The sequence below is a fragment of the Penaeus vannamei genome, chromosome 5 (assembly GCF_042767895.1).
Source record: "Penaeus vannamei isolate JL-2024 chromosome 5, ASM4276789v1, whole genome shotgun sequence".
NCBI classification, from domain to species: domain Eukaryota; kingdom Metazoa; phylum Arthropoda; class Malacostraca; order Decapoda; family Penaeidae; genus Penaeus; species Penaeus vannamei.
In genome coordinates, this window is record NC_091553.1 from 48,352,975 (window position 1) to 48,367,974 (window position 15,000).

A 15,000-nucleotide genomic window follows, 5' to 3' on the forward strand; every position below is an offset into this window, starting at 1 on the left:
CTCCTTCCCTCCCTCCCTACCCTCTCCTCCCTCCCTCCCTCCCTCCCTCCCACCACCACTCACTCCCTCTCCCTTTTTTCCTCCCAGCAGAACGCGAGAAATCCCACGGACCCGCAACGGGCTGCTCTCTCTCTCTCCCTCCTTCCCTCCTCCTCCCTCCTCTCTCCCTCCCTCCCTCTCTCTCCTCTCTCTCCCTCCTCCCTCCCTCCCTCCCTCCCTCCTCCTCCCCCACCACTCTTCCTTCCTTTTTCTCCTCCCAGCACAAACGCTGAGAAATCCCATTTCGGACCTGCAACGGGCTGCTCTCTCTCTCCCTCCTTCCCTCCCTCCCTCTCTCTCCCTCCTCCTCTCCCTCTCCTCCCTCCTCCTCCCTCCCTCCCTCCCTCCTCCCTCCCTACGCCTCCCTCCCTCCCCCACCACTCCCTTCCTTCTTTTTCCTCCCAGCACAACGCGAGAAATCCCACGGACCTGCAACGGGCTGGGCCAAGCGTCTCTCTCTCTCCCTCCCTTCCCCTTCCCTCCCTCTCTCCCCTCCCCCTCTCCCTCCCTCCCCCCCTCCCTCCCTCCCTCCCTCCCTCCCTACGCTCCCTCCCTCCCCCCACCACTCCCTTCCTTTTTTCCCTCCCAGCACAACGCGAGAAATCCCACGGTTCTGCAACGGCTTCTGCCTTCTCTTCCCTCCTTCCCTCCCTCCCTCTCCTCTCCCTCCCTCTTTCCCTTCCCTCCCTCCGTCCCTCCCTCCCTTCCCTCCCTCCCTACCCTCCCTCCCTCCCCCCCACCACTCCCTTCCTTTTTTCCCTCCCAGCACAACGCGAGAAATCCCACGGACCTGCAACGGGCTGCTCTCTCTCTCCCTCCTTCCCTCCCTCCCTCTCTCCCTCCCCCTCTCCCTCCCTCCCTCCCTCCCTCCCTCCCTCCCTCCCTCCCCTACGGCTCCCTCCCTCCCCCACCACTCCCTTTCCTTTTTTCCCTCCCAGCACACCAACGCGAGAAATCCCACGGTTTTAATCTGTATTCAACGGGTCTCTCTCTCTCTCCTCCTTCCTTCCTCCTCTTCCTTCCTCCCCTCTCCTCTCCCTCCTCTCCTCCCTCCCTCCCTCCCTCCCTCTCCTCCCTCACGCTCCCTCCTCTCCCCCACCTCACTCCCCTTCCTTTTTTCCTCCCAGCACAAACGCGAGAAATCCCACGGACTCTGCAACGGGCTGGGTTTCTCTCTCTTTCTCCTTCCCTCCTCCTTCCTCTCCCTCCCTCTCCTCCCTCCCTCCCTCCCTCTCTCCTCCTCCCTCCTCCCTCCTCCCTACGCTCCCTCTCTCCTCCCCCACCACTCCCCTTCCTTTTTTTTCCCTCCCAGCACAACGCGAGAAATCCCACGGACCCTGCAACGGGTTAAGTTTTCCTCCTCTCCTTCCTCCTTCCTTCCCTCCTCTCCTCCTCTCCTCCCTCCTCTCCCTCCTCCTCCCTCCCTCCCTCCTCCCTACGTTCCTCCTCCCTCCCTCTCCACCACTCCCTTCCCTTTCCTTTTCCTCCCAGCACAACGCGAGAAATCCCACGGACCTGCAACGGGCTGCTCTCTCTCTCTCTCCTCTCCTTCCTCTCCCTCCTCTCTTCCCTCCCTCCCTCCCCCCTCCCTCCCTCCCTCTCCCTCCCTCCCTCCCCCCACCACTCCCTCTCCCCTTTTTCCCTCCCCGCCCAACGCGAGAAATCCCACGGACCTGCAACGGCCGCCTTCCTCCCTCCTTCCCTCCCTCCCTTCCCTCCCTTCCCTCCCTCCCTTCCCTCCCTCCCTACCCTCCCTCCCCCCCCCCCACCACTCCCTCTCCCTTTTTTCCCTCCCAACACAACGCGAGAAATCCCACGGACCTGCAACGGGCTGCTCTCGGACGAAATTCTGGTGAAGCCAACAATGTCGCTGAGGTAGATGGTTACTGACTCGAAGTACTCGGCTGGGACCTGTGAAGCGACGGAGGGGTGGGGGTGGGTGGGAGGAAGGAGGGAGAAAGGGGGGGGGGAAGGGTGAGGGGTGGGGGAAGGGGGATGGGGGAAAGGGGGTAGGGGGTGGGGGAAGGGGGAAAGGGGAAAGGGGTGGGGGGTGGAGTTGGGGAGGGGAGGAGGGGGGGGGGAAAGGGGTTGGAGGGTGGGGGGAAGGGGGTGGGGGAGGGGATGAGGGGGTGGGGGTGGGTTGGGGGGGAGTTTGGGGAGGGGGAAAGGGGCTTGGAGGGTGGGGGGAAGGGGGTGGGCTGGAGGGGAGTTGGGGAAAGGGGGTGGGGGTGGAGTTGGGGAGGGGAGGAAGGGGAGGGGAGAGAAAGTGGGAGTGAGCAGAGAGAATGGTAGAGAATGGGAGATAATGGGAGAGAATAGAAGGGAATGGGAGATAATAGGAGGGGGAAGGGGGAGGGGGTGGGGAAAGGGGTGGGGGTGGAGTTGGGGGGGGAGGAAGGGGAGGGGGGGGGGAGAGAAAGTGGGAGAGAGTGGGAGAGGATGGGAGAGAATGATAGAGAATGTGAGATAATAGGAGAGAGTGGGATATAATAGGAGAGAATGGGAGAGAATAGGAGAGAATGGGAGATAATAGGAGAGAATGGGAGGTATCAATTGTTTGTAGTTGTTGTTATTGCTGTTATTATTATTGACAGTAATTGTTATCGTTACTACTACTACTACTTTCATTATTATTGCTATTGTTATTTTCATAATCGGCTTTGTTATTACTATCATCATCATTATTGTTATCATCATTACGATATTATTTTCTACAGAAAGAGACAGACAGAATGAGCGAGCGAGCGAGAGAGAGAGAGAGAGAGAGAGAGAGAGAGAGAGAGAGAGAGAGAGAGAGAGAGAGAGAGAGAGAGAGAGAGAGAGAGAGAGAGAGAGAGAGAGAGTTAAAGAGAAAGAAAAAGGGAGAGAAAGAGAAAGAGAGAGAGTAAAAAGATATTGAGTGAGCGATACAGATAGACATACAGAGAAAGAGACAGACAGACAGACAGAGGGAAAGAAAGACCGACAGACAGACAGACAGAGGGAAAGAAAGACCGACAGACAGACAGACAGAGGGAAAGAAAGAGACAGACAGACAAAGACAGACAGACAGACAGACAGACAGAGGGAAAGAAAGAGACAGACAGACAGACAGAGGGAAAGAAAGAGACAGACAGACAGACAGAGGGAAAGAAAGAGACAGACAGACAGACAGAGGGAAAGAAAGAGACAGACAGACAGACAAAAGACAGACAGACAAGGACAGACAGACAGAGGGAAAGAAAGAGACAGACAGACAGAGGGAAAGAAAGAGACAGACAGACAGACAGACAGAGGGAAAGACCGACAGACAGACAGACAGACAGAGGGAAAGAAAGACCGACAGACAGACAGACAGAGGGAAAGAAAGACCGACAGACAGACAGACAGAGGGAAAGAAAGACCGACAGACAGACAGACAGAGGGAAAGAAAGACCGACAGACAGACAGACAGAGGGAAAGAAAGACCGACAGACCGACAGACAGACAGACAGACAACTCCCACCTGCTTCGACTGCTTGAGGTAGGTGGCCACCGTCTTGGGCAACAGCTGGTACACTAAGTTGTCGCTTTTTCTCTTCTCCCTTTTCACTTCTCCCGATTTTTTGATCAAGTTCTTGGCGTATTCCTGTCGAGGGCAAGTCATGTGTCTGATTATACACACAACTGTACGTACATGCATACATAGCTGCGTTTACGTACATACACAACTGTATGTACATATATACATAGCTGCGTTTACGTACATACACAACTGTACGTACATATATACATAGCTGCGTTTACGTACATACACAACTGTACGTACATATATACATAGCTGCGTTTACGTACATACACAACTGTACGTACATATATACATAGCTGCGTTTACGTACATACACAACTGTACATACATATATACATAGCTGCGTTTACGTGCATACACAACTGTAATGTCGCATATATACAGAAGCTGCGTTTTACGCACATATACAACTGTAATGTATACATATACATAAGCATGTTTACGTACATACATAACTGTACGTACATATATACTTAGGTGCGTTTACGTATACACATACACAACTGTGCATATATTATACATAGCTGCGTTTACGTACATACACAACTGTACGTACATATGTATGCATATTAGTCATGTTTACGTACATACACAACTGTACATTATACATATATATATTATGCTTATGTACATACATAACTGTACGTACATGCATATACATAGTCATGCGTTTACGTACATACACAACTGTACGTACATATATGCAGGCTGCGTTAGCCGTACATACGCAACTGTATGTACATATATACATAGCTGCTGCTTACGTACATACACAACTGTACATACATATATACATAGCTATGCTTACTTACGCATACACAACTGTACGTACATATGCATACATAGCTGCGTTTACGTACACTACACAACTGTACGTACATATATACATAGCTGAGTTTGCGTGACATACACAACTGTACATACATATATACACACAGCTGCCTATTTACGTATATACACAACTTGTATCGCACATATATAAGCATAGCCATGCATGCTACATACATACACAACTGTACATACATATAAACGTAGCTGCGTTTACGTACATACACAACTGTACGTACATATATACATAGCTGCGTTTACGTACATACACAACTGTACGTACATATATACATAGCTGCGTTTACGTACATACACAACTGTACGTACATATATACATAGCTGCGTTTACGTACATACACAACTGTACGTACATATATACATAGCTGCGTTTACGTACATACACAACTGTACGTACATATATACATAGCTGCGTTTACGTACATACACAACTGTACGTACATATATACATAGTTATGCTTACGTTACACAACTGTAATACATATTAGCATAAATAGCTGCGTTTACGTACATACACAACTGTACGTACATATATACATACATGCGTTAATGCATTTATAGACAACTAACTGTACGCATATATACATAGCTAGCTTACGTACATGCACAGCTGTACGTACATATATACATAGCCATGCTTACGTACATATTTTATCTGTAACTGTACGCATATACATAGCTGCGTTTACGTACATACACAACTGTACTGCATATACATAGCTGCGTTCTGCGTACATATACAACTGTACGCATATATACATAGCCATAATGCGCATACACAACTGTACGTACATATATACATAGCTGCGTTTACGTGCAATAAAAGAACTGTACGTATATACATATTTGCTTACATACACAACTGTACGTACATATATACATAGCTGCGTTTACATTCATACACAACTGTACGTACATATATACATAGCTGCGTTTACGTACATACACAACTGTACGTACATATATACATAGCTGCGTTTACGTACATACACAACTGTACGTACATATATACATAGCTGCGTTTACGTACATACACAACTGTACGTACATATATACATAGCTGCGTTTACGTACATATACAACTGTACGTACATATATACATAGCTGCGTTTACGTACATATACAACTGTACGTACATATATACATAGTTGCGTTTACGTACATACACAACTGTACGTACATATATACATAGCTGCGTTTACGTACATACACAACTGTACATACATATATACATAGCTACGTTTACGTTCATACGCAACTGTACGTACATATATACATAGCTGCGTTTACGTACATACACAACTGTACGTACATATATACATAGCTGCGTTTACGTACATACACAACTGTACGTACATATATGCATAGCTGCGTTTACGTACATACACAACTGTACGTACATATATACATAGCTGCGTTTACGTACATACACAACTGTACATACATATATACATAGCTGCGTTTACGTACATACACAACTGTACGTACATATATACATAGCTGCGTTTACATTCATACGCAACTGTACGTACATATATACATAGCTAAAAGTTATACATACACAACTGTACATACATATATACATAGCTGCGTTTACGTACATACACAACTGTACGTACATATATACATAGCTGCGTTTACATTCATACGCAACTGTACGTACATATATACATAGCTGCGTTTACGTACATGCACAACTGTACATACATATATACATTGCTGCGTTTACATACATACACAACTGTACGTACATATATACATAGCTGTGTTAACATACATACATAGCTACACTTATATACATACACATCTGCATATACATACATACATAGCTGCACGTACATGCATACATATCTACACGTACATGCATACATAACTACACACACATACATACATTCACGTACATACCTAAATACACGTTCGTATACATGTACACATAACTACACGTACATGCATACATAACTACACACACATACATACATGCACGTACATAGCTACATACACGTTCGTATACATGTACACATAACTACACGTACATACATAAATAACTACACACATACATACGTACACGTACATACCTACATACAAGTTCGTTTACATGTACACGGACAATACATATACATACACACACTCACATAAAAAAGGGGTCAGCAAATTCCACAATATAGCATACCAATCTAATAAAAAATATATCTTTTTTACTTCATTCATTATTCACGATTTTGTTTTTGTTTACTGCAATTAACTTCTGTGAACTTCTATGAACAACGCCATAACAATAATATTTATTTTAGATGAAATGTTATTAGCAAACTAAAGGATATGTTATATATATAAAAAAATCATGGACAAACGATGGTCGTCAAGTATTTAAGTATTTATATTTGTAACAAAAAATACATACATAAACATGCAAACACGTAAACACACTTACTTATACATACACGGACACACACACACACACACACACACACACACACACACACACACACACACACACACACACACACACACACACACACACACACACACACACACACACACACACACACACACACACACACACACACACACACACACACACATATATATATACACGCAAACGCCACACCTCCCTCACCCCCCCCCATACCTCCACTCCCTTCACTTATCCAGTAACTCAAATACTCACATACCCATTGACTGACTTGGCTGACTGACTGGCTGACTGACTGACTTGGCTGACTGACTGACTGACTGACTTGGCTGACTGACTGACTGACTGACTGACAGAGTGACTGAGTGACTAACTGACTGGCTGATTTACTAATTGTTTGCCTGACAGACCGACTTAACTCACTCACTCACTCTCCCACCTCCTCCCTCTCTCCCTCCCTCCCTCACCCTCCTCTCCACTCCCTCCTCCCCTCCTTCCCTTCCCTCCCACAGACTCCACCCACCACCCTCCCTCCTTCTCTCACTCGCTCCCTCACCCTTCCTCACTCCCACCTCCTCACCCACCCAGGACCTCCTTCCTCCTTCTCTCCCTTTTTCCCCCTTCCATCCGCTCCTCTTTCACCCACCCTTCCCTCCTTCCTCTCCTACCTCCCCCCACCCACTCCTCCCTACCTCCCATATGCCTCCACCCTCCCTCCTTCACTCCCTCCCATCCCTTCCCTTCCTTCCCTCTCATCCACCCTTCCTCTCCACTTTTCCTCCCTCCATCCCTCCTTCCTCACCTTTCACTCCCTCCCTCCATCCCTCCACCCACTTCTCCCTACCCCCACCACCCATCCACCTCCCTACCCACTCCCTTCCTCCCATACCCATCCACCTACCCACCCATCTACCTCCACCCTCCCTCCACCTCCTTCCTCACCCACCCCTCCCTCCCTCACCCCACCCACCCACTCCCACCCACCCACCCACCCACTCCCACCCATCTACCTCCACCCTCCCATCCTTCCCCCACTCCCACCCCCCACCCACTCCCTCCTTCCCCTCACCCCCACCCACCCTCCTCCTCCACCCATCCCTCCCCCTCCACCTCCCCCCCCCATTTACCCCCATCCCTTCCCCTCCACCTCCCCCCACTCCCCCACCCATCCACCCACCCTCCCATCCACCCCCACTCCATCCACCACCTACCCCCCCTCCCTACCCACCCACCCTCCCCACCCACTCCCACCCACTCCTTCCTCCCATCCACCTACTCCCCACCCCGCACCCACCCACTCCCACCAAACATCCACCTTCCCTCCCATTGCCACCCACCCACCCACCCATCCCTACCACCCACCCACCACCCCCATCCACCCCCACCTCCTCCCACCATCCCTCCCCACCCACCTCCTTCCCACCCATCCCATCCTTCCACCCTCCCCCTCCACTCACATGGATGAGTCCCGTGGCCTTCCTCACGAGAAGGATGATGACGGGTGAGATGACGAGGACGAGGATGAGGACCATGAGGGTGAGGCTGTAGCGGTGGTCGGCCGCCGTCACGTCCTTGTCGATCGTCTCTCTGGGGGGAATGAGGAGAATGAGGAGGATGAGGGAAATGAGGAGAATGAGGATGAAATGAGGAGAATGAGGAGGATGAGGATGAAATGAGGTTAATGAGGATAATGAGGGAAATGAGGAGAATGAGGAGAGTGAGGAGAATGAGGATGAAATGGGGATAATGAGGAGAATGAGGAGGATGAGGAGAGTGAGGAGAATGAGGAGAATGAGGATGAAGTGAGGATAATGAGGATGAAATGAGGATAATGAGGAGAGTGAGGATAATGAGGATGAGGATGAAATGAGGAGAATGAGGATAATGACGAAAGTGAGGGTAATGAGGAAAATGAAGAAAATTAGGATGAAGTGAGAATAGTGAGGAGAATGAGGAGGAGATTGAGGGTAATGAGGAAAATGAGGAATATGAGGAGAGTGAGGAAAATGAAGATAATGAGAGTGAGGAAAAATGAGGAAAATGAGGATAATGCGAGTGAGGAAAATCAGGATAATGAGGAGACTGAGGAAAATGAGGAGAATGAGGATGAAGTGACGAAAGGGAGAGGCAGGGAATATGATAATGATAATGATAATAAGAAAGATGATAATGAAAGTGTTAATTATAATGGTTATTATCTTGATCATCATCATTATCATGATTAGGATTATCATTATCGTTATCATCATCTCTTCTATACTTACCATTATTAGTGTTGTTAATATTATCATCATTGTTATTGTTGTTATTATTATTGTTATTATTATCATTTCTATTATCATTACTGTCCTTATTATTATTATCGATATTATTATTAATATTATTATCATTATCATTATTATCATTTTTATCATTATTATTACTATCATTATTATTTTCATTATGATGATGATGATGGTGATTATTATTATTATCATTATCATTATTACCATATTAATGTTACCATTATCATTAGCGCTATTATTATCAATATTGGTTACACTGTCATTATCATTCTATTACTATTACTATTACAGGAACCGCACATAAAATAACAACCACACACATACCGTTCACCACCAACTCACCCCTCCTTCACCACAAACACCACCTCCATATCACCAACTCTTTCAACTCACCCCCTCATTCACCTGCTCACCCAACTCACTCACCACACCAACTCACACTCACCAACTTACCCCTCCTTCACCCTCACACCCAATTCACTCACTCCTCACCACAAACACACCCCTCATTCACCTCCTCCCCTTCACCCTCACCACAAACAAACCCCTCCTTCACCCTCACTCACCACCAACTCACCCCTCCTTCTCCACCAACTCACCCTCACACCCAACTCACTCACCACAAACACACCCTCCTTCACCCCTCACCCCACTCCTTTGCCCCTCCTTCACCACACACCCAACTCCTCACTCCTCATTCACCCAGCCTTCACCCCTCCTTCACTCCTCACTCACACCCAACTCACCCTCCTTCACCACCAACTCACCACCAACTCACACCACCAACTCACCCCTCAGATCCAACTCACCACCAACCTCACCCCCTCCACTCCCTCACTCCCCTCCTTCACCCACTCACCCTCCTTTCACCCAACTCACCCCTCCTTCACCCCTCACTCCCCTCACCCCTCAGACCCAACTCACTCACCCTCCTTCACCCCTCACCCATTTCACTCACCCCTCACACCCAACTCACCCCTCACACCCCTCCTCACTCACCCTCACCCACACCCCCCTCACCACCAACTCACCCTTCCTTCACCCCTCCTCCTTCCCCTCCTTCACTCACTCACCACTCCTCACTCACCCCCTCCTTCACCACTCCTCACTCACCCCCTCACCCCACTCACCCCTCCTTCACCCCTCACCCCACTCACCCCTCCTTCACCCAACTCACTCACCCCTCACACTCACACCCAACTCACCCCTTCCTCACCCCTCATCACCCCTCCTTCACACCCAACTCACCCCTCCTTCACCCCTCACTCACCACTCACTCACCCCTCCTTCACCCCTCACTCACCCCTCCTTCACCCCTCACTCACCGAATATCGTTGATGAGCAGATACTCGACGTCTCTCACGGAGTCGATAAAAGACGCTATTTCCTGGATGTAGTCGTCGGCGCGCTGGGCTGAGGGCGGTCTCTTCAGGTTGCCGATAATTTCCTTCCTGGTGGGTAAATGTGAGTTATTAGAGGGGTGGATGGGTAAGGGGGTGTGGGTAAGGGGGTGTGGGTGGGGGGTAAGGAGTGGGTGGGCATGGATGAAGGGGTGTGGGTGAGGGGGTATGTGCCTCTGGTAAGAGGTGTGGGTGAGGGGAATGGGTGAGGGGGAATCAGCTGGTACAGAGTAAATGTGAAAGTTATTAGGAGGTATGGATGTACGTTAGGGGGATCGGGTAAGGGGTGTGGGTGGGAGGGGGTGTGGAGTGGTGGTGAGTATCAGTAAGGGGGTAATAGTGGGGTGGAAGTGGGTAATGGGGTATGGGGTAAAGGGGGTATATAAGGTGAGGGGTGTGGGGTAAGGGGGGTTTGGGTAAGGGTATGGGTAAGGGGGTATGGGTGGCTGGTGAGTAAATGTGGGTTATTAGAGGTGGATGGGTAAAGGGGTATGGGTGGTAAGGTGGTGTAAGGGTAGGCGAATGTGGGTAAGGGGGTATCATTGGCTAGTGGGTAAATGTGAGTTATTAGAGGGGTGGATGAGTAAGGGGCATGGGTAGGTAGGTAAATGCGTGTGCGGGGTAATGAGTGTGGGGTAAGGTGTGAGTGGGTGGGTGTGGGTAAGGGGATATGGGTGGGGTGTATTGGTAGGTGAGGGGGTGTAAGGGTGTGGTGGTGGGTGGTGCGGTGGGTAGGTATTGGGAGGTGGTGTAGGTATGGGTGAGGGGGTATGGGTGAAAAGGGGGTATGTGGGTGAGGGGGTATGGGTAAGGGGGGTATGGGTAAAGGGGGTATGGGTGGACTGGGTGAGTAAATGTGAAGTTATTAGAAGTGGATGTGGGTAAGGGGGTATGGGTATGGGGGTGTGGGTAGGGAATTAATGGGTGATGGTATGAGTGATGGTAGCTGGTGGGTAGAATGTGAGTTATTAGAGGGGAATTGTGATAGGTATGCAAGCAGTGGGAGTATGGAGTGGGTAGGTGTCAATGAGTGAGAGGGTGTGGGTGGGTGGGTGTGTAAGTCAGGTGTGGTGGTGTGGGTAAGGGGATATGGGTGGGGGTGTGGTGGTAGGGGTGTGGGTAAGGGGGTGTGGGTGGGTAGGTGTGGGTGGGTGGGTGTGGGTGGGTATGGGTGGGGTGGGTGTGGGTGAGGGGGTGTGGGTAAGGGGGTATGGGTAAGGGGAAAGTGGTAAGGGGGTATGGTGGCTGGTGAGTAAATGAGTTATTAGAAGTGGATGGGGTAGAGGGTGGGGTGAGGGGGTATGGGTGGGTATGGGGTGTAGGGTGGGTGGGTAATGGTGAGGTTTGGGTAAGGGGGTAAGGGGTGAGGGGGCTGGGTAAGGAGTATGGGTGGCTGGTGGGTAAATGTGAGTTATTAGAGGTGTGTGGATGGGTGGTATGGGTAGGGGTGTGGGTGAGGTGGGTGGGTGGTAGGTAAGGGGTATGGGTAAGGGGTATGGGTGGGGTAGGGTAAGGGGTGTGGGTAGGTGGGGTGGGTAAGGGGGTTTGGGTAAGGGGTATGGGGGTGGGTATGGGTAGTGGGTATATGGGTGAGTGGGTGAGTTAAGGGGGTAGGGTGGGTGGGTGTGGGTGGGTGGGTGTGGGGTAAGGGGTGTGGGTGGCTGGTGGTAAATGTGAGTTATTAGAGGTGTGGATGGGTGAGGGGGTATGGGTAAGGGGGTATGGGTGGGTGGGTGTGGGTAAGGGGTATGGGTGGGGGGGTATGGGGTCTACAATCTATCAATTGCCTTCCTCTCCTTCACCCTCTCCTTTTCTCTCTCTCTTCCTTCGTCATCTCTCCTTCCTCAACCTTTCCCTATGACTCTCCTATCCTATTCTATCTCCCCTCCCTCTTCCTCCCTCATCAATCCTTTCTCCCTATCTCCCTTCCTCTGTCATTCCTTTTTTTCTCCCCCTTTTATCCATCCTATTTACTCTCCCTCTGTCCCTCTCCCTTCTCTCTCAGCATTCCTCCCTTTCTCCCCTCTCCCCCGCCCTATTTTCTCTCTTCTCTCCCATTTCTCCCTCACCCTCTCCCCATCCCATTACCTCTCGCTCTCTCTCTCACAGCCTCTTCCCATTTCTCTCTCTCTCCCATCCCATTTCCTATCCTCTCCCCATATCTTCTCTCTCTTCTCTCCCTCTCTCACTCTCTCTCTCTCTCCCTCTCTCTCTCTCTCTCTCTCTCTCTCTCTCTCTCTCTCTCTCTCTCTCTCTCTCTCTCTCTCTCTCTCCCTCTTTCCCTCTCTCTCTCTCTTTCTCTATCTCTCTATCTCTCTCTCTCTCTCTCTCTCTCTCTCTCTCTCTCTCTCTCCCTCCCTCTCTCTCCCTCCACTCTCTCTCCATCTCATTCTCTCTCTCTCTCTCTCTCTCTCTCTCTCTCTCTCTCTCTCTCTCTCTCTCTCTCTCTCTCTCTCTCTCTCTCTCTCTCTCTCTCTCTCTCTCTCTCTCTCTCTCTCTCTCTCTCTCTCTCTCTCTCTCTCTCTCTCTCTCTCTCTCTCTCTCTCTCCCTCCCTCCCTCCCTCCCTCCCTCCTCCTTCCTCTCTCTCTCTCCATCTCATTCTCCCCCTCCCTTCTCTGCTCCTCCTCACCTCTCGATCAGCCTCTCCCTATCTCATTCATTCTCTCTCTCTCTCTCTCTCTTCTCTCTCTCTCCTCTCTCTCTCCCTCCCTCCCTCCCTCTCTCCACCATCTCTCATTCTCTCTCCTCTCTCTCCCTCCCCCTCTCTCTCCTCTCTCTCTCTCCCTCCTCTCCTCCTCCTCACCTCTCGATCAGCCTCTCTCTCTCTCTTCACTTCCCTCCCTCCCTCCCTCTCTCTCTCTCTTCTCCCTCCCTCTCTTCCTCCTCCTCACCTCTCGATCAGCCTCTCGCTATCTCACAGCCTCTCCATCTACCTCCTCTCTCTCTCCTCCTCCTCACATCCTCTCCCTCCTCCCTCCTCCCTCTCTCCTCCTCCTCCTCACCCTCTCGATCAGCCTCTCCATATCTCCCTCTCCCAATCTCAATCCTCTCTCTCTCTCTCCTCCTCCTCACCTCCCTCTCCCTCCCTCCCTCTCTCCATCTCATTCTCCCCCCCTCTCTCTCTCCATCTCATTTTCTCCCTCTCTCTCCCCCTCCCTCTCCCTCTCTCCTCACCTCTCGATCAGCCTCTCGGCGATCTCCCCGGGCGCCCCCGCGTTCCTCAGGAGCCCCGGTATGAAGGGCGAAATGATGATGCTCTGGTTGAGCCAGTACCAGGCCATGGACGTGGCTTGGGCCCAGGCGAGGTACGTGGGCTGGTCCAGGACGCCCCGCAGGTAGTAGGCCGACCCGTACACCATGGAGATCCCGAACTGCTCCTCCGACTGCATGAGGTTCTTGTAGGTGACGAGGAGCCTGCAGGAGGAGGAGAGGGGTGGTTGGGGGAGGGAAGGGGAGAAGGGGTTAGTACTTAGGTTTGGGGTTGGGGAGGGAAGGGGAGGGAGGGAGAGAGAGAGAGAAAGAGAGAGAGAGAAAGAGAGAGAGAGAGAGAGAGAGAGAGAGAGAGAGAGAGAGAGAGAGAGAGAGAGAGAGAGAGAGAGAGAGAGAGAGAGAGAGAGAGAGGGAGGGGGGGAGGGGGTTAGTTCTTAGGAGGGGTTGGGAGGGAAGGGGAGAAGGGGTTAGTACTTAGGTTTGGGGTTGGGGAGGGAAGGGGAGGGAGGGAGAGAGAGAGAGAGAGAGAGAGAGAGAGAGAGAGAGAGAGAGAGAGAGAGAGAGAGAGAGAGAGAGAGAGAGAGAGAGAGAGAGAGAAAGAAGAGAGAGAGAGAGAGAGAGAGAGAGAGGGAGAGAGGGGTTTAGTTCTTAGGAGGGGGTGAGAAGAGAAGGGTAGAAGACGGTTCTCCATCTAAGAAGAGGGGAAGTGGGTAGTTATTGAAGTGTGTGTGTGTGTGTGTGTGTGTGGTTCGTGGGGTTATGTACGGACCTGTTTCGTGTGTGTGGGGGGGGGGGGGGAGGGGAAATGCTCGAGACTTGGATGGGTTTTATTTATTAACTTGTGGAAAAGCAAACAAGAAGAAAGCGAGGAAGAAAACACACAGGCGTGGTGATACAGGTGACGATATATATCACACACAAACACACACGCCTCCCCTATCCACATGCCAATTACACACACACAACTTCCACGCACACAATCACACACAGACACACACACCCACCCACCTATCCCGCACACACACAGCCTCCTCCCCCCCCCCTCCATCCACCCCACACACACACAAGAGGTCATTACCAAGGGGTCATCACCAAGGGGTCACCACCAAGGGGTCATCACCGAGGGGTCATCACCAAGGGGTCACCACCAAAGGGTCACCACCAAGGGGTCATTACCGAGGGGTCACCACCAAAGGGGTCACCACCAAGGGGTCATCAGCAATGGGTCACCACCAAAGGTTTTATCACCAAGGGGTCAC

General features: G+C 50.6%; 1 protein-coding gene across 1 annotated transcript in view; it reads right to left on the reverse strand.

Moving 5' to 3' along the window:
• The window catches only part of LOC138861821 (atrial natriuretic peptide receptor 2-like), a 21,483-nt gene extending 7,593 nt beyond the window's left edge, over window positions 1-13,890 (reverse strand). Inside the window, exons 1-5 of the mRNA XM_070121675.1 lie at window positions 13,706-13,890; window positions 10,456-10,581; window positions 8,303-8,432; window positions 3,524-3,646; window positions 1,861-1,950 (exon numbers count right to left, since the gene is read on the reverse strand). Of these exons, the coding sequence (XP_069977776.1) occupies window positions 1,861-1,950; window positions 3,524-3,646; window positions 8,303-8,432; window positions 10,456-10,581; window positions 13,706-13,890 (654 nt within the window). The remainder of the gene's footprint in view (window positions 1-1,860; window positions 1,951-3,523; window positions 3,647-8,302; window positions 8,433-10,455; window positions 10,582-13,705) is intronic.
• Between the last annotated feature and the right edge of the window lie 1,110 nt (window positions 13,891-15,000).